The sequence below is a fragment of the Vicia villosa genome, linkage group LG6 (genome assembly GCF_029867415.1).
Source record: "Vicia villosa cultivar HV-30 ecotype Madison, WI linkage group LG6, Vvil1.0, whole genome shotgun sequence".
Taxonomy (NCBI): Eukaryota; Viridiplantae; Streptophyta; class Magnoliopsida; order Fabales; family Fabaceae; genus Vicia; species Vicia villosa.
In genome coordinates, this window is record NC_081185.1 from 77747733 (window position 1) to 77767317 (window position 19585).

Below are 19585 nucleotides of genomic sequence, written 5' to 3' on the forward strand. Positions count from 1 at the left end.
GCAGGCCAATGACACATATTAGAGATTACTATTATGATCGAGATTGTTCCGTGGTACCATTTTTGAAGGTAATAGATCAAAGTACTCTCTTCTGATATATATATTGACTTGCAAAGGATTTGTTGCAAAAGTGAAAATTAGGTTACAAAGAGAGGGTCTTTATATAGAGACCAGGGAAACATAAATAGACATAACATTTAATGATTAACTATTTCCTATGAAAGTTTGTCTGCCCTAGAGAATCTGTCTTTTGGCTTTCCAAGACTGCATTTAAATTTATCCAACAAAACTCCCCCATAAATTAAATGCTCCTTCGGTCAATTAATCCCAGCATTATCTTGCCTCTGTCGAATATCTCCTTCGACAATGGTTTTGTGAAAATATCTGCAGCTTGATCCTTGCTTGCCACATGCTTCAGTTCGACGCTTCCATTTTTCACATGTTCTCGAATGAAATGAAAACGTACGTCGATGTGTTTATTTCTTTCATGATACACTGGATTCTTCGCCAGTTCGATTGCTGATTTGTTGTCGACTTGCACTATGGTTGCATTTTCCTGCTTCTGCTCTAACTCACATAACAATCTTCTAAGCCATATAGCATGACATACACACCATGATGCAGCCACGTATTCTGCTTCGCATGTCGACAGTGTTACAATTGGTTGCTTCCTTGAGAGCCATGTGAAAGCAGTGTTTCCCATAAAGAATACATATCCTGATGTACTTTTTCGATCATCTATATCTCCACACCAATCGCTGTCGGAGTAACCTGTTAGCTTGTAATCTTCTGCTTTTGAGTAAAACATTCCAAGTGACACAGTTCCTTGGATATAACGAAGAATTCTCTTCAAAGCTTTCCAGTGTGAGTGAACTGGTTCTTCCATAAATCGACTCAAGATTCCGACACTTAGAGAAAGATCTGGTCTAGTACATGTGAGATATCGAAGACTTCCGACCAAGCTTCGAAATTTGTTTGCTTCGACACGTTCCCCCCCCCCCCCCCCATCAAATTTTGAAAGCTTGGCTCCTGGCTCCATTGGTGTCGAGATTGGATTGCAACCTTCCATTTTGAACCTCTTTAGAATGTCCTTTGCATATTTTTCTTGTGAGACAAAAATTCCAGTTTCTTCTTGTCGAACTTCCAGACCAAGAAAGAAGCTCATTCGACCTAAGTCCGTCATTTCAAATTCTCGTGTCATTCAACCTTTGAATTCTTCGATCATTTGATCACTGTTGCCCAGGAAAATCAAGTCGTCGACATAGAGTGCAACGAGCAGTATATCTCCTTTATACTTCTTTACATATAGGGCATGTTCATAAGGACATTGTTGGAAACCATTCTTTATGAAGTAAGTATCAATACGTGTATTCCATGCACGAGGTGCCTGCTTTAATCCATAAAGTGCTTTCTTGAGTCTTAGCACTTTTCCTTCGCTTCCGTCTTTCATGTATCCTGGTGGTTTTTCGACATAGACTTCTTCTTCGAGCACACCATTCAAAAATGCTGATTTGACATCCATTTGAAATATTGGCCATTTGAGCTGAGCAGCTTGAGAAATCAGCAGTCGAATTGTCTCCATTCTTGCAACTGGTGCGAATACTTCGTCATAATCTATTCCTTCCTTATGCCTGTATCCTTTTGCCACAAGTCGCGCCTTGTACCTTTCGACTTTTCCTTGAGCATTCATCTTTTTCTTAAACACCCACTTCACACTAATGGTTCGACTTCCTTTTGGTAACTCTGCTTGTTCCCAAGTTTTGTTGTGTTCGATAGCTTTAATTTCTTCGTCCATGGCATTCTTCCACTTCTCATCTCTCCATGCTTCTTCGAAACTAATGTTTTCAGAATCTGCCAGTAGACACACAAGATGTACTTCTTCTGTATTATCATACAACTCTTGCAAGCTTCTTATTCTGGGCTGTGGGGATTCGTCTTCACTGTCAGAGTATTCAAACCTTGGCAATTGATTTTGGGTTGTTGGTATACCGACTGAGGGTTCTTCTGTTTCGACTATGTCTTCTGTCGAATTGTTCCAGTCCCACCTACTTGCTTCATTCACTCGAACATCTCTACTTACTACCACCTTTTTGTTTATGGGGTCGAATAACCTGTATCCTTTTGTTTTCTCATCATACCCAATTAATATATATTTCTGACTCTTGTCTTCAAGCTTCGTTCTTCGTTGATCTGGTACATGTGCATAAGCAACACTACCAAATACTTTAAGACGAGATACAGTCGGTTTCTGTCCACTCCACGCTTCTTGCGGTGTTTGATCTCCCAACTTTGAATGCGGACATCTATTTTGAACATAGATTGAACATTGCACAGCTTCTGCCCAAAATTCCTTCGACATGTTCTTACTTTTGAGCATTGAACGAACCATGTCAAGGACTGTTCGGTTTTTCCTTTCAGCAACCCCATTTTGTTGAGGTGAGTATGTTGCAGTTAGAAATCTCCTTATACCCTGCTCCTCGCAATACTTCATGAAAGCTGTCGAAGTATATTCTCCTCCTCTGTCAGAACGAAGTGCTTTGATGTGTCGATCAGTCGATTTTTCAACCATTACCTTGAACCCTTTGAATGCTTCGAATGCTTCAGATTTTTCTCTCAGGAAGTAGACCCAAGTCTTTCTTGAGAAATCATCGATGAAGGAAATGAAATACTTCTTGCCACTAAAGGATTCTGGAGTGATTGGTCCATAGATATCAGTGTGAATTAATTCAAGGATGTGCTTAGCATGATATTCTGCCTTCTTTTGAAAAGAAGTTCTCGTCTGCTTGCCAAAACAAATTTTCACAAAATTTTCCTTCAAACTCCATGTTAGGCAATCCATGTACCATGTTTCTTCCCGCTAATCTCTTTAACCCAGCATGATGTAAGTGACCAAAACGTAGATGCCACAGAGTTGCTTGGTCTTCAGTGTCGATTTTCAAACATTTTTCTCGAACGCTTCTCAGATTCAGCTTGTACATTCGATTCCTTCCCATCTCAACTTGAGCAATTTGGTGCCCTGATTTATCCTTCAAATGCAGTATTCGATCCTTCATAAATATCGAATATCCCTTCTCTGTAAGTTGCCCCAGACTTAGAATATTTGCTTTTAGATCTGGTACATAATAAACATCTTGTATTTTTCCAGGTACGTCTTCTTTCTGCAAATAACAAATTGTTCCTTTGCCTTCGACCTTTACCTTCGACGCATCTCCAAAAGATACATGACCATCTTCAATTTTCTTTATTTCTTTGAATAGATGTTTGTGACCACACATATGATTACTTGCTCCTGAGTCAAGGTACCATATGGTGTCATCTTCTGTGTTTGTCTCCTTTTGAGTCATTAATAGGAATCCTTCGTTTGATTCTGTTTCTAGTGCGAAATTTGTTGTCTCTTCGACTTTCCTCCTGAATCGACAGTCTTTTGCAAGGTTTCCCCCTTTCCACAATTGTAGCAACTGTATGAGTTGCAATCCTTCGCAAAATGTCCATGTTTATTGCATTTGTAGCATTCGATGTTGGAGTTCGACCTGCCACCTCTATGACCACGTCCTCGACCACGCCAATTTTGTTGACTTGCCTGTCCTCTTTCGAAATTGTTGTTCTGATAGCTTCGACCACCATCTCGACCTCTATGACCACGTCCTCGACCACGCCAGTTTTGAGATAAAAGTGCCCTTTCATCTCTAGTGGATTCCTTTGTCTGTTCTGCATTATCAAGTGTCTCCTCCTTCTTTTGTATTTTGCGTTGTTCGTGTGCCTCAAGTGAACCAGCTACTTCTTCGACAGTGATTGTCGCAAGGTCCTTCGACTCCTCTATTGCACATACTATATTTTCGAATTTTTCAGTCAAAGATCTTAAAATCTTTTCGACAACTCGAGCATCGATCATTGCTTCTCCATTTCGTTTCAGTTGATTTACAACTGTTTGCACACGCGTGATGTAGTCCGACACGGACTCCGTCTCCTTCATCTTCATCCTTTCTAATTCTCCTCGAAGAGTTTGCAAACGAACTTGCTTGACTCTATTTGCTCCTCTGAACGCCGTCTCTAGTGTATCCCACGCTTGCTTCGAAGTAGTTGAACCAGCAATCTTCTCAAAACCAGATTCGTCTATTGCTCTAAACAACATGTATAATGCCGTTTTGTCTTTCGACCGCGTCTCTTTCAACGCCTTGTTCTGGGCTGCTGTATTTCCCGTCATGGTTTCTGGTTCTTCAAACCCTTCTTCTACAACCTCCCACACATCTAACGATCCAAGCAGCGCCTTCATCTGGATGCTCCAGTTCTCATAGTTTGATTTTGACAGTTGCGGCAATGGCATCTGGTTCATCATGTTTGCCATGCGCTCTGATACCAATTTGAAGGTAACAGATCAAACTACTCTCTTCTGATATATATATATTGACTTGCAAAGGATTTGTTGCAAAAGTGAAAATTAGGTTACAAAGAGAGGGTCTTTATATAGAGACCAGGGAAACATAAATAGACATAACATTTAATGATTAACTATTTCCTATGAAAGTTTGTCTGCCCTAGAGAATCTGTCTTTTGGCTTTCCAAGACTGCATTTAAATTTATCCAACAATTTCCCCTCAACAATTTACTACTTAATCCATCTTTAACCATTAACATCCTTCCTCATCACCGATTGAGATACAAGAGCTGCTTCCGAGTCATTGGTTCCATCAATGGTTTGCTCTGTTTGTTTAATTCTCGCATAATTCGTGAAGGTGAATGGCATCGAAACACATACTTCCGTTTGTGGAACCCAGCCACCAAGACAATATCTCAAAAATTAGGCTCAATTACCCATCCCTATGACCAGCCATATGGGCCCGGCGAGGACCTATCTAACTATTTCAGATTTGCATTTGGTTATGATAAATCAACTGACACTTATAAAGTAGTGGCATTCTGTCCTAAGGAGGTGAAAATTTTCAGTTTTCGTGATAATGTTTGGAAAAATATTCAACATTTTCCTATAACTCCTTTATATTATGTGCATATGGTTTGCCGTAGAAAGCAACGTGTTAATGAAGGTGTTTATTTGAATGGCTCTCTTAATTGGCTGGCAATTCTAAATTGTGAATATTTTACCAAAGAATATCTAATTTTTCCAGGAATAGATCCATTTGTTTATCCAAAAGTGGATCAATTTGTTATCATCTTGCTGGATCTGTGTACAGAGACATACCGACAGTTGCTTCCTCCAAGTGGTTTCGTGGAAGTCCCATCTATTTTGCCAACTATTAGTGTGTTGAGGGACTGTCTTTGTTTTTCCTCCCACATTAAGACCACCCATTTTGCTATATGGATGATGATGGAATTTGGAGTCCAACAATCTTGGACTCAATTCCTTAATATTAATTGTATGGATCTTCAAATTGATCATGACTATCCGCGATATGGTTATGAATATCTAGTGCATCCATTATGCCTTTCTGAGAATGATGGCACAATAATACTAGCAAGCAGTCATGATGCGCAAGCATTGCTCTATAATTGGAGAGATAATAGTGTAGAAAAAACTAGAATTACCAACCATGTATTGTGGATGTTTTCTCTTAATTATATCGAAACCTTGGTTCCGACTTGTTGAAAGTAAGTCTCTCTTCAACAATTTATTTATTGGAATTTATGTTCTTGTTTTATGTTAGTTTATATTGTTTGAAATCATTGTCGCTCATAATACTAGACTTTGCATGTATTCCTTTTATGATGGCTTAGCCTATCATACTGTTAAATGGTTAGCTATTAATTTCATGTTACAAGACATCCTATGAAATAGCAATTACAAGACACGTACATCATAACTTGCTATGCATCAAATTGAGGCATTATGCATGGATTTTTGAACTGTAAAATAGCATATAATTGAAGGCGACTTCTTATAGTTTCTTATAGAGAATAATTGAGTTTTAACTTTCATAATTACAATGTTATTATATCTTTTGTTTAAACATACACCAGAGGTAGAAACATACACCAGAGGTCGAAACATACATTTCCCTTGTCATTGTTGTTGCACTTGTTAATCACATTCACTACTTCCAATTAATCAAGAGACCATATATTGAGTTTGTGTGATGCAGTTAGGGGCTGGTTGCGGCTATAGTTGAATGTGTTTACAATCGCAGCTATAAATGTGGAATTTTGTCAGTCATAAAATTTGCACAGTTTAGGTTGACAAATCAAAGAATGATAATGGTTGATGATACATTCCAAAATGATATGTACACGTTTTCTCATTTGTTACATAATAAGCTTGCTTGTACTGATATCAAATTGTCTTACTTGTACTGATGCATGCAGATTGGGTTGGAGTCTCTGGCCGGTGCGTTGATGTTCGGCATTCTGGTACAGCTTTGTTTCAGGCAGGAGGTTAGGTTATAAAGAGTTTTAGTGCAAAATTTTATGCAAATTTCTCCTCTGATTTGTGATGTTGTGTTGGGTGAGGTAATGTAATATGTACAATTGAAGGGTCTTATCAAATTCATTTTCCCTTTCCCAAATTTCTCAGTTTTCTCACACAATACTCTTCCAAATTTTTTTTTAGGGTAAAACAAATACTAAAATATTAACTACAATTATTCTACTGATAAATGTGGTTTTTGTTTTCCAAATAAGTTTTTTAAATTCTTTGGTCTTCTAATGCTACATTAAGTTTCCCACTTACTCACTTCATCCAATTTATATTTTCAAAAATCTCTCTTCCACTTCCACTTCCCTTCTTATATCATCCTTTCTCTTCTTATATCATTCTTTGTCTCTTTCTCTCTATTGGTCTGCTTATGTATATTTGTTTTTTCAGTTTTCAACCTTTCTCTGACACGAACATGTCTTCACTCTTTTTTTGGAACCGTTAAACTTTTTGGATCTTCTGTTTTTTTGTTGTTCAGATCATTTTCTTCTTTTTTATCTTATTTTTTTTACTGATATATCAATTATATTAAATTTTAAAAAATTAATTTTATATATTAAAAATTTAATGAATAAGTAAGATTTATGAAATTGATTTATAATTAACGTGTAAATCATTTTCATTTAAAAGAATAATTTGTTGACGATGTAATCTATTTTTTATTAGTAGCTTAAATCCAAAAATAACTCAATATATATTATTTGACATATTTTTATTGAGTTAGAATTTGCATTGATGATAATCCTTGATAATAAATAAATAAAATAAAATTATGGTAAACACTCTGGTACCCTTGAGTTTAGATGGGTACGGGTACCCTCAACCAATCAAATGCTATAATTTCATACCATGTCACTTATTTATTTTAATTTATTTTAAAATAAATTAACATTTAATAATAGTTACACTAAAGGTACGGTACCCAACTTGAATTCATGGGTACCAAAGAATTTACCTAAAATTATAAGTTTTCTAATATGATACCTATGATAAAAATAAGAATTTGAATTGTAAATAAGACCTAACAATAAATAGAGAAAAAATTGTTTTTATATATTCTTTTTAGGATGCAAAATATTTTATTTACTTAAATTATTTGTAAATTTGTAACGATAACTTTATTTGTAAATTATAATTAGTTCTAAAATATTGTATTCACTTAAATAAATTTTAACCCCTGCTCGCACTTTTATATATATTGTTTTTATCTAAATTTATTTTAACGAGTTAATCATACAATAGAAAATAACAAGATGAGAACTTTGGCAGTTTTGTTAAGTGTCATAATTCTAGGTGTCATGCTATTTTTAAAGTTTCTATTTTAAGCAATATTCTTATTTTTGTTTTAATTATTTAATACTCCCTCAGTCCCAAATTATAAGAGAAATTCACTTTTTATATTCATTGAATAATTAATGTATCTGGTCTATATATAGACCAAATACATTAATTATTCAATGAACCTACAAAGTAAATTTCTCTTATAATTTAGGACAGAGGGAGTATTGGTTTTTATTTATTTTACTTCCAAGTAATTAGGTACCATCTCATAAATATTCAATGTAAATGTAAATTAGGATACATTACCCCTTTCCCTATTTTCTTCATTTTCAATGCACAATTGAAGGGTCTTATCAAATTCATTTTCCCTTTCCCAAATTTCTCAGTTTTTACACACAACTCTTCCAAATTTTTTTTTTAGGGTAAAACAAATACTAAAATATTAACTACAATTATTCTACTGATTAACGTGGTTTGTGCTCTACGAATAAGTTTTTCAAATTCTTTGGTCTTCTAATGCTACATTAAGTTTTCCGCTAACTCACTTCATCCAATTTATATTTTCAAAAATCTCTCTTCCACTTCCACTTCCCTTCTTATATCATCCTTTCTCTTCTTATATCATTCTTTATCTCTTTCTCCCTATTGGTCTACTTATGTATATTTGTTTTTTCAGTTTTCAACCTTTCTCTGACACGGACATGTCTTCACTCTTTTTTTGGAACCGTTAAACTTTTTGGATCTTCTGTTTTTTGTTGTTCAGATCATTTTCTTCTTTTTTATCTCATTTTTTTATTCAGATAATTTTTTTCTTTTTATCTCATTTTGTTTATTTTCTTGACTAACTGTTACAATCGATTTGTATGCTACTGTTTTTTCTTAAGAGAAGCCAAAAAAGAGAACCGAAATATGGTCAACCCTTGAGAGAGTAGAGGTACATAGTGAATCTTGATTGCTTTTAAATTCAAGTTTAAATGATGAAATTGTATCTGTTGGAACTGCTTATATCACCTTAATTTTTTCATCCGACACGAACCAGAGCTATTCATTTTTTTTATTGTTTCGTAATTCTTTTTTAATTCAGTTTTATGGTAGAAAATCATTCTAAATTTGCTTTTGTTATTGTGATGTTTTCTGCTTTGGTATAATCTTGATGAATAGTTAAAAACAGTTAACATTGCTTCTTGGGTTTTCTTTCTTCCATTACAATATTTATTAAGTTACTTTTTATTTTGATTACCAATTTCAGTGAAAGATATCAAAACGTACACAACTTATGCCCAGTGGCAAAGTAATGCCCATTTTAAAATAGGCAGAAGAAGGAGCAATTACAGAACAATTCTTCCTTGATGTTTGTGTGAATAATTAGAGGTAATAATATTTCGAGGTTATGTCCGATTTGAAGTGGCATAATTTCATGGAAAATGAATGTAATATTGGTAATTGTGAATAGTTAGAGGCGATAATATTTCGAGGTTATGTCTGATTTGAAGTGACATAATTTCATGGAAAATGAATGCAATATTGGTAATATGCAGTGGCTAATTAATCCCTTCTATTAACATTTTGTTAAAATATTGGATATGTTAAAATATTGGAATCCCTATTTTCTACCATTTTGTTGATAATAATGATTTTTTGTTGGTGCATTTTTAATTCGTGTCTCTATAAGTGTGATTAGTGTTTAAATTAAATTATTGATGGTCTCAAAAAGGTTATAATCAAAATGTTGTAGCTAGACCTTACATCCAAAAGAAATCATTTTTATTAATTACAAGATTTTATTAATATGAAATAAAGAGATCTCGATAAATTATGTAATGGATGAAATGGAATGGAACCGAAATTGAGATAACCAAATAAAGTCAATATTGACAATGTCTTTGTATACAATATAGCACTAAAAGTGATCAATAATAACGAGGATCATGAGTCAAAGTCTATTCAAGACTGTAGACTAAGTGAGAATCGGCCAAAATAAATATATTCAATTGAAGAAGAATTAAACTCACTTTACAAGTGACTCACTTTTGGACCTGTAGTCCGAACACCTCAAGGTGTGAAACTAATTGAATATAAATGAGTTTTTGTGAAAAAGAAAAATAAGAATGATATAAAGTTTGATTTATTGCTCAATGATTTTCACAAAGACCTAAGATTGATTTTGATAAAACATATTCACCTGTAGTGGATTCAATCAATTTTTGATAATTATTATTCTTGTAAAACATGAAGGGCTTAATTTGAATATGATGGATGTAATGACATCTTATTTATATGGTTCACTTAATAGTGAAATTTACATGAAACTCCCTGAAGGGTTCAATATACCAGATGCACACATTTCCGAATCTCGAGAACGCTACTCCATAAGATTGAACAAATCTCTCTATGGGCCGAAACAATCTGGACAAATGTGGTATAATCGTCTCAGTGATAATTTGATTAGAGAAGTATATACAAATAACTACATTTGTCCTTGTATTTTTATAAAAAGATCAGGAAAGGAATTTGCAATAATAGTTGTCGATGTGGATGACATAAATATTATTGTAACTCCTGAAGAGCTCCCAAAAGCTATGAAATATTTAAAGAAAGAGTTTGAGATGAAGGACCTAGAAAAGACAAAATTATGTCTAGGTTTGCAAATTGAACATTTGGACAAAGGAATATTTGTACATCAAGAAGGCTATGTAGAAAAAGTGTTAAAACACTACTATATGGACAAATGTCACCTGTTGTCTACTCCAATGGTTATTAGATCATTAGATATGGAGAAAGATCCTTTTAGACCTCAAGAAAATGATGATGATTTGCTTGGTTCTGAAGTACCATATCTCACTGAAATTGGAGCACTAATGTACCTTGCTAATTATACACGTCCTAATATATCATTTGCTATAAATCTATTAGCAAGATACAATTCTTCACATACACAAAGACATTGGAACGAAGTCAAACATATACTTTGTTAACTTAGAGGTACAATAGACATGGGTTTGTTTTATACAAAAGTATCCATATTCAAATTAACAGGTTATGCAGATGCAGGTTACTTGTCAGATCCTCATAATGGTAGATCACAAACAGGTTATTTGTTTACATGTGGGGGTACAACTGTTTCATGGAGATCGGTGAAACAAACCATAGCAGCAACATCATCTAATCATGCAGAACTTTTAGCATTACATGAGGCAAGTCGAGAATGCGTATGGTTGAGATCCTTAATTCAACACATCCAAAATACTTGTGGTTTATCTTTTGAAAAATAAAAATATAACGATCATATATGAAGATAATACTGCATGCATCACTCAATTGAAAGATGGTTACATTAAAGGAGACCGGACAAAATACATTTCTCCTAAGTTCTTTTTTTCTTATGATCTCCAAAAGAATGGTGATATAAGAATCCAACAAATATGTTCATGTGATAACCTTGCAGAACTTTTCACTAAGTCACTCCCAAGTAGAATTTTTAATCAACTAGTACACAAGATTAGTCTTCATCGAAGAAATGACCATGCAACTGAGGGGGAGAAATGAAAGGATATTGTACTCTTTTTCCTTCACTAGATTTTTTCCCACTGGGTTTTTTATAGTAAGGTTTTAACGAGGCATATCTTTAATGGGCATCCAAGGGGGAGTGTTATGAATATTTATGATAGTGGATGTCCATCGTTCTTCTTGTTGTTTATCTTCCTATTCCACCTTAATGAATATGATTTTTCATCTCTCTTCGGTCCTATAAATAAGACCCACATTGCAATGTTAAGTTCACCCTTTTGAATAATATAATATAATATTGCTTTCTCTCTTCTCTTCCTTTTTTTGATCTCTATATAGTTTTATTTAGGTCATAACAAATAATATATTTTAATTAATACAATTAATTATACTATTAATTGTATTGATTCACCTTGATTTTATTTTTTTCAATAATTAATGAGTTTTTCGGATATGCATATCCAAAAAATTACAAGACCAAAAATTGGAATATTTCGGAAGTGCATATCCGAAGACACCTCTTTCTAAACAAAATGGTGTTTTCGGAAGTGCATCTCCAAAGTCAGATTTTTTCTTAAAAAAATGTGTCTTCGGATATGCACTTCCGAAATAACCCTTTTTCTTCTAAAAAAATGCATGCACTTCCAAAATATAGGGGCGTTTATGGAGATAGGGGTGGATAAAGAAATTGTCAATTATTTTACATGCTTTTTACAAGTTGGAAAATCCTTCCTAAATTATCCACTTTAAGGATGCTATCAATATCTTCACATGCTTGCGTTTGTCACACATGCTTGCGCTTATCAAAGTATCTGTCAATATTTTAAAACAAATATTGTTTGATGGGTCTATCTTACATTGTCAGCAACAAGTTGTGGTGGCAAAACGGGCGGTTATGGTTTCAGGCGGGTTGGGTTGAGGTTTCAGGCCCTCCGCTCACCTAAGTTCGTCCCGCCAAAACCCGCCGCCCGCTATAGTTTGCCCCGCTAAAGCCCGCCGCCCGTCAAAGCGCGCCGCTCCGTCAAAATGCCCTCTTTTTTAGTTAATTGTAATAATTTTAATTTTTGATGATTTTATTTTATACATTTATTTGTGAATATATGTAATATTTTTTAAATAAAATTCGTTAAAAAGATGCTTTATGAAAAATTGTTCAAAAAACTATGTGAAAAATCTAATTAAAATATAAAAAAGCCTATTAATTTATTAAAAAAATGAAAAACAAATAAATAAAATTAGGCGGGTAGGCTCGCCGCCCGCCAACCCGCCACTTTGGCGGGGAGGGCTAGGTTTTTATGCCCATTTAAATTTGGCGGGCTTGCCTGCCCCGCTCTTTTTTTAACGGGTATATGGTGGGGTGGGGCGGTCCGCCCGCTTTGCCACCCCTAGTAACAACCATGTCTGTCATCATCAACTAAATGAAGTCATGACAAAAAAAAAGGATTTTGAGTTAACTAACTAACTAACATCCTCGAATCTAATGATATTAGAATGCTTCAACGATTTATGGTTCATCTTCATCAATTTTATATTTTTTTATTACCTATACAAAATAGAATAATACTAATAGAGAGACAACTAGAATGGCCTATTTTCAATGTATTGGAAAATACGAATGAATTTATAAAAACAATATATTTTGGAAAATTAAGGATATAAAATCACAATTAGGAGTATAAGAAACCATGTTTAATCATTTCATATAACTAGATTGTTGGCAATGCACGGTATTTTAGGATTGAAAACTATAATAGTTATTAAAAGTTAATATTTTATTAATATTATTATATTAAGTAGATTATTATTATTATTAATGTTAATTTATAACAATTACATCACATAATAATTTCTATTAATATAATTTTATTATTTTATTTTATATTTTATTTTAATTTATTATTTCAATAGTTTTGTTTGAATGGCTTATTTTTATCACTAAAATATTTATTATCAAATTAAATTTGTCACTTAAAAATCAATACATTTTCATATGTTTTCAGTATCTCTAAAAATAGTGTGATCATTATTTAAATAAATAATCTAAATAAAAGAAAATATATTATTAATGGTATACATAATTCTGCAAATTTTGAGCTATTGAGATGTTATTGTCAGATATTTAGTATCAGATGACAAATATGAGAAATTCAATAAAAATATTAAATTTATATATTTATATATAAAAATACATGAAAAAATGGGTGATTAGACACATTTTTTTTTTAAAAGAATGGTATTCATTGACTTATAAATCTAAAACATAAATATTTTATTTGTAACACCCCGTACATGTATGTCTAGAATAATATGCGGTAATGTTATTTATGATACAAGAAACATACAAACTAGGTGAAAGACAAGAATTGAAAAAAACTGAATACAACATAAATCTTAATTATAGAGTATCCAAGAAGCTTGTCTCCATCATTGCACAGCGGAAAGGTAACTTCTACAGAGGTCTTCCTGCCTTCTGCACATCTGCAGCTTCGAAACCGATCATCTAGCAAATCTAACACTTATAACCTGTTTCTGAAAAAAAATTGGAATGGGGTGAGATTACTAAATCTCAGTGAGTTCCCCTATCTTATGGGTTCACTCGGTTCTACAGGGTGCATGCATCATAAACGGATTCACCTAGAATCCGGGGTTATGCCTCACGTTTAGGTGCAAATACAAACAAGGGTATCACCACAATTGGAAGTCCCTTAACTATCCAATGAGACGTTCAATAAAACAACAATTCACAATATGCAAACTCACATCCTTATGTGAGGACTTAAGGAGTTATACCCATCTGACTAGGCTACCTCTGCCACGTACCCTCGGTGAGTATCCAAGTACATATATGTCGAAAGACTTGCACAAGCACACCGCACGATGAATTCGGGTCATTCTTATATGGAATTCCACCCGAGATGAGTTAAGTTGTAACATTGCCTACGTGACATTTACAACCTCATCACCAAGCACGCCAGTGAGTTACCAAGTGGGAAACGCCATTAAAGACCTCGGTCTTGCTTCCACTGCAATGGTATTCATTCTCTGTACGCAGGTGAGTAAACAGGTGCAATATGTCCTTTTCGACGTACAAGCCCACCGGGCGAAAGCCTAGTAACATTGTCTAATTGACGTTACTAGAGGCAAGTAATTCAGTGATTGCCTACGTGGCATCACCCACTTACCATACTAATCACGCAGGTGAGTTACCAAGTGGGAAACGCCATTAAAGACCCTCACTTGCTTCCACCGCAATAGTAGCTCAGGTAATGCAAAATATACGGATATAGACACGTATATACAACAGGCATAAAAGTCAAATCATCCATGGTATATAATACATATCACAAACGCCACACAGGCTACCAATGGGCATCCACATAGTGGGTAAACAGGATTTACTATCCTAGTAGTACGGTTATACTCCGATTCACGCATATTCAACCAAGGCAAGTTCACAAAAATCAAGCATCCGAACGTCCAACCGGAACGACGGGAAAACAATTTACATTGTATTATATGCACATAATATTAGACAAAATCCATCGCATAAATATCATGTCATTTGTACATACTCGTCACATGTGAGTTAAATACGTTTCGATCATGGAATATATTAAACATAATCAAACCATATAATTATTTAGAACGTACATGGACACACATTAGTCTCATAACAAAGAGGCTTCCGATTCCCGACATGGAACGGAACCGCACTCGGGGAATTAAACCTACATTTCTTAATTATATTAATGTTAATCCAACACCATGTAACTAAAAGTCCATTTGCCATAACTTTTAAATCAATTAAAAGCATTATATCTAAGCACATTCATAAAGATCATCAAAAGACCTTTCCAACGCTTCCGACCGGGCTTCGTTTCGAGTTGTAGAACTCAAGTTATGGTCGAAACAATAAAGGAATAATTTTCTGTCAGGTGCAATCGATTTGCACCAGTGTGCAATCGATTGCTCGCTGAACCAGAAGCGCAGAAAGTCAATTTTTTACAGTGCAATCGATTGCTTGACCCCTGCAATCGATTGCTTACTGAACCAGAAGCAAAAAATCACATTTTTCTTGCAATATACCAGTTCCAATAGTGTTCTAACTCATCCTTAGATTACCCAACAACCCAAATACGAATTCCATCATATTTCAACATTCCATAACATACAATTGCATCAAAGGAACAAGTATATGACTGATTAAATTAACATGCAATTGATCATCCTCACTCTAACCCTAATATCATGCAATTCCACAAAACCCCAAATTCTACCCAAGCTCTAACTATGGAACTCACCTCAAAATTTGAACTGGATGAAGAGAATGATGATTCTGAGTTGTTCATTGAGAATGGAGATAATGATGATCACCAAACCAAGTTTGATTCTTTGTTCTTCTTCTAAAAGCACCAAAGCTCCACACACATGCAAGAGGTGGATGAGCTTGTTCTTCCTTCCCCATTCTTCTCTTGTTCTCACGTGCTCCACCCTTTCCTTGTCAACAAAAATCTGATTTGGAACAATTGGTAAATGAGGGTTATATCCAAACAGCCCTTAAGTCCTCAATAAAATGTGAAACTACCAAAATGCCCTCCAACCAAGCAATAATCACAAATTTGCCATTTGGTTCCTTTCCAACCAATTCCATTTGATTCTTCTAATCCATCAATTTTCTTTAATCCTTCATAGAGTATAAATATACATGCTTAGACAATATGGAATATTACATGCTCCCCCCCTTAAATAGAATTCGCCCTCGAATTCCTTCCAATCACCATGATAACAAGCTTCTCACATCTTCTTCCAACAAGGGGATGAATGTTCCTTACATTCCTCCTTCCGATACCATCAGGACCTTCGTTGAAGGTCATTTCATCCAAGAGAACAACCCACTTATACACTCGCGTCCAAATACTCTTGACTGTGAGTCTTAGCTCTTAAACAACGCATCTCTTTCGAGGTCCCCAACCTCTAATCATCACACTGAGCCTGTAGCCTTGGAACTGATGGCATTCTATACGTAGTTGGATATTCATCGTACCTCATATCTGCCGAACTCATCCTTACTTAACATAATCCACAGACTTACCACTCTTGCCCTTGGTTTCTAGAAACACTGCCATTTTAAGAAATCTTACTAAAACTTTCCTTCAATGACGATATTCCAGATTCACTTCCAAACAGATCCTTCATTCAGTCTTAGATCACATCACTGCCTCTCTACTGATAACATTCAGATTCATTTCCACACACGTCTGAGTAAGGTCACATAACTACTCGTCAGTTCTTCAATTCTGACCTCTAAATCTCTGACGCCCCAAAAGTCTTGCTTCAAGTCGCCTTCCTCGTACTACGCAATCCTTTACTTCCACTCCTACTTCAGCCCTTGACGAAAAAAAAATCTACGGGAATCACAAGAATATAAAATTTTACAACCATAACTTGGCATTCCACAACTCCCCACAACGTCCTGCCAACAAAATCCAATTCTAACAATTGTTCTATAACCATCGTCCAATTCTTCATGTACGGCCAAAATTTCGCGAGAAACAATGAATATCCGCTTTGAGCGAAAACCCTTTACATGTTAATTCTCAATACTCAATCGTACCACCACTGTCTCCAGAATACCTCATCACAAATGAATCAGACATTCAGCTTTATGTCGATCCATCAACAATATCTCAGTGGATTTTCGAAATATTGGGATGAACAAAACATTTCTCCAAGAGTTTCACCTCAAGAAGGTTATTCCGCTCAAAACTTATGGTAGATATTCTACTCGCAACTACTACAAGTTTATCCGGTCCTTCTTTTATCCGTTGCGCTACTCTGATCTCAAAACCAAATTATACTTCCACTGCTTCCTACATTGATTCCATTACCCTATTACTCTTTGCTCGAAAACAACAACTCTTCCTCAGAATTCCCAAATCACAATACTCGCTAGAGTCTCAAAACACTTAATACGGTCGCTCCTCAAAGTTGAGTAATTCTAAAACAAGATCACCACTGACTTCATCAGCCTTGGTTAGGTCCATGAATACAACTTAGTTACACTCTTCGATTCCAGAATATGTAACATCAAACACTCATTGGATACAAGTTCATCGCAACTGGTGACTTCCACGTCGTGCGACTATTACGATAACACTGACAACTTTTCCATCGTTCTTCCTTAACCATACAACTTCACATTGCCAGCATGGCCACACCATTGATAACATCCTCAAATTCAATTGGCGTAATAATCCTTTCTTAGTCGTATTTCAATCACGTAGTCCTCCAATGCCTTTCTTCTCTGAATCTGACACAAAGATGACTTCTTCGGTTTTGTTCCCTAATGCAACATTTCTAACTACTAAGGTGTAGTTACAAAACAAGAGATCATACTCTGTGCCTTAGACATCTCCCTTCGAAATTCCATGACACACCCAAAACTAATGTGCCTCTACTTTTCCAAGTTCGGCATTTCTACGTTACTGAGGACCTACTAATACTCCTCTAGGTATATCCCACATTGAACTAATCCAAAAATACGCTTTATCCACTCCAACATTGTTCACCAAGGTTATATAATAACCACACATTGTGTTGTCTAGGATACTCTATTCACACATATCTCATATCTCGGACACTCACGCACAAAGGTTTACCAATCTGACAGATTTAAACCATTCACTATGCAGGAACCTAAAATTCTCACGTGACCAAGACTACCCAAGGTCTCCTCATAGGCGTAGATTTAGAATCTAATCCATCTCATGGTCACCCGCTCGCATAATCCTGAATCATCGAGCGCAACATATGAATCCTTATCTCACCAACCTTATGAGAGTTTCGGGTTCGTGTCTCACGAGTGCCAAATCAGGATCCTACCTCGAGTTTCAGATCAACACTGCCTCATAGTCGTGCTTCACTGTTTCTGAAGCTGCTCTCCAACAAACTATCTCAATCGCGCTCCCAAATGCAACGTTTCTAATGTCTTGAGTTTGACCACGATACAATAAATCATACTCCGTGCTTCTGCTTATTGATACTGACATTGCTTGCCTCTGAGAGTCTACAGATACTCTCCTAGACTCATCACATATTGGCTAACTCAGAATACACTCTATCCATTCCAACACTGCTCACCAATGGTAGATGCTATCCAAACAATACGTCGGCCAAGAGATAACAACTTCACATAAGTCCCACCATTGGAATTCATGCACCCTCGCCACTTGCCACTTTACGAAACAATAACATCTACAAGGGATCATCTGACATCATCCACGTGGTTACGACCACTTAGCACCCCCATAAGCATAGTACTACAACTTGGTATGTCCCACTATTGCTTGATAGTTAACTACTACCTAGTACGACACATGGGTCCTCGTAACGCCTACCTTAAGAGAATTCGAGTTCGCGTCTTATGAATACCAATCAGAAACTTGCCTTAAGCTCTGGGTCAACACTGTCCTACATCTGTCAGATCTCGTGTACGATAGCAACACTATGGCGTTATATCTGTCTGGTAGTACTAATCATGGTGGTCCCACTCCGAAGCCATGTAGTCACGCAACCTACTCTACAGCGTATAATGATCTTCACTCATATCCTATAGTCACGGTCGACAACATTTGGACAGGGATCTGTTAAGGTCATCGTTATTCAAAGCCTTCCAACCACACTCCTTAGAAAGCTAAAACCTAGGAGTGCTTCACGCTCAGGGTTCACTTACTAGGAACAATAAGCTAGATCAGAATGGATAAGATTTCGGTTCGAATTGTTATGTCATGCGCGTACCCACTTGCACAGTGCATGCATAAGAAATTCTATGAATAACTCTACGCATAGGAATACCAAGGTTCAAACAGTCAATACGACTTCAATCATCCTACGAATACTTCGGAATGACACTAGTTTCCATTCATCTAAATACCCAACACCAAGCGTAGTTCTGTGGTATCTCTCGGGGTTAGACGAATCATAACTAGTACGGACCTTAGGCTACAACACATCTCGGTTTCACTTGCTTCAACTGTCGCCTAGCGTAGTTCTAGGACTCATTCACAGGTTAGCAAAAACGGGAGTATAGTAGCTCTTCCCCTAATTGGGTATCCAACTTTTTCCAATTGGAGACTGACATCTTTACTCTTCCAACGATTCTTTATTGGGTAATTCACACACAACTTACGACTTACCGAAATGACTTGGAGTGAAACATTGCGTTCATCCAAGTACTGCCCACATCACAGTAACCAGGAGATTTAGACTACTTTGCTAAAATTCCCAAAAGTCTTACATCTGACAGGTTCTCAAAACATATCTGCCACTAGCATCACGATCGGACAACAAGTTTCTAATAGCCCCAGACTTCCT

The 19585-nt window shown here is 35.7% G+C and overlaps 2 protein-coding genes across 2 annotated transcripts; one reads left to right on the plus strand and one right to left on the minus strand.

The window, feature by feature from the left end:
- Window positions 1-301: 301 nt before the first annotated feature.
- On the minus strand, window positions 302-886 carry LOC131613924 (secreted RxLR effector protein 161-like). Its single transcript, XM_058885563.1, has one exon. The coding sequence runs from the start codon at window positions 884-886 to the stop codon at window positions 302-304; it is 585 nt and encodes a 194-aa protein (XP_058741546.1).
- Window positions 887-4689: 3803 nt separating this feature from the next.
- LOC131613925 (F-box/kelch-repeat protein At3g23880-like) lies at window positions 4690-5602 on the plus strand. The gene has a single exon (XM_058885564.1). It carries the CDS (start codon window positions 5009-5011, stop codon window positions 5600-5602), a length of 594 nt encoding a protein of 197 aa, XP_058741547.1. The 5' UTR covers window positions 4690-5008.
- The last annotated feature ends 13983 nt before the right edge of the window (window positions 5603-19585 follow it).

Coding starts and splice junctions, on each gene's coding strand:
- LOC131613925 (XM_058885564.1), top strand. CDS start 5,009: ATGGTTTGCCGTAGAAAGCAACGTGTTAATGAAGGTGTTTATTTGAAT.
- LOC131613924 (XM_058885563.1), bottom strand. CDS start 886: ATGGAAGAACCAGTTCACTCACACTGGAAAGCTTTGAAGAGAATTCTT.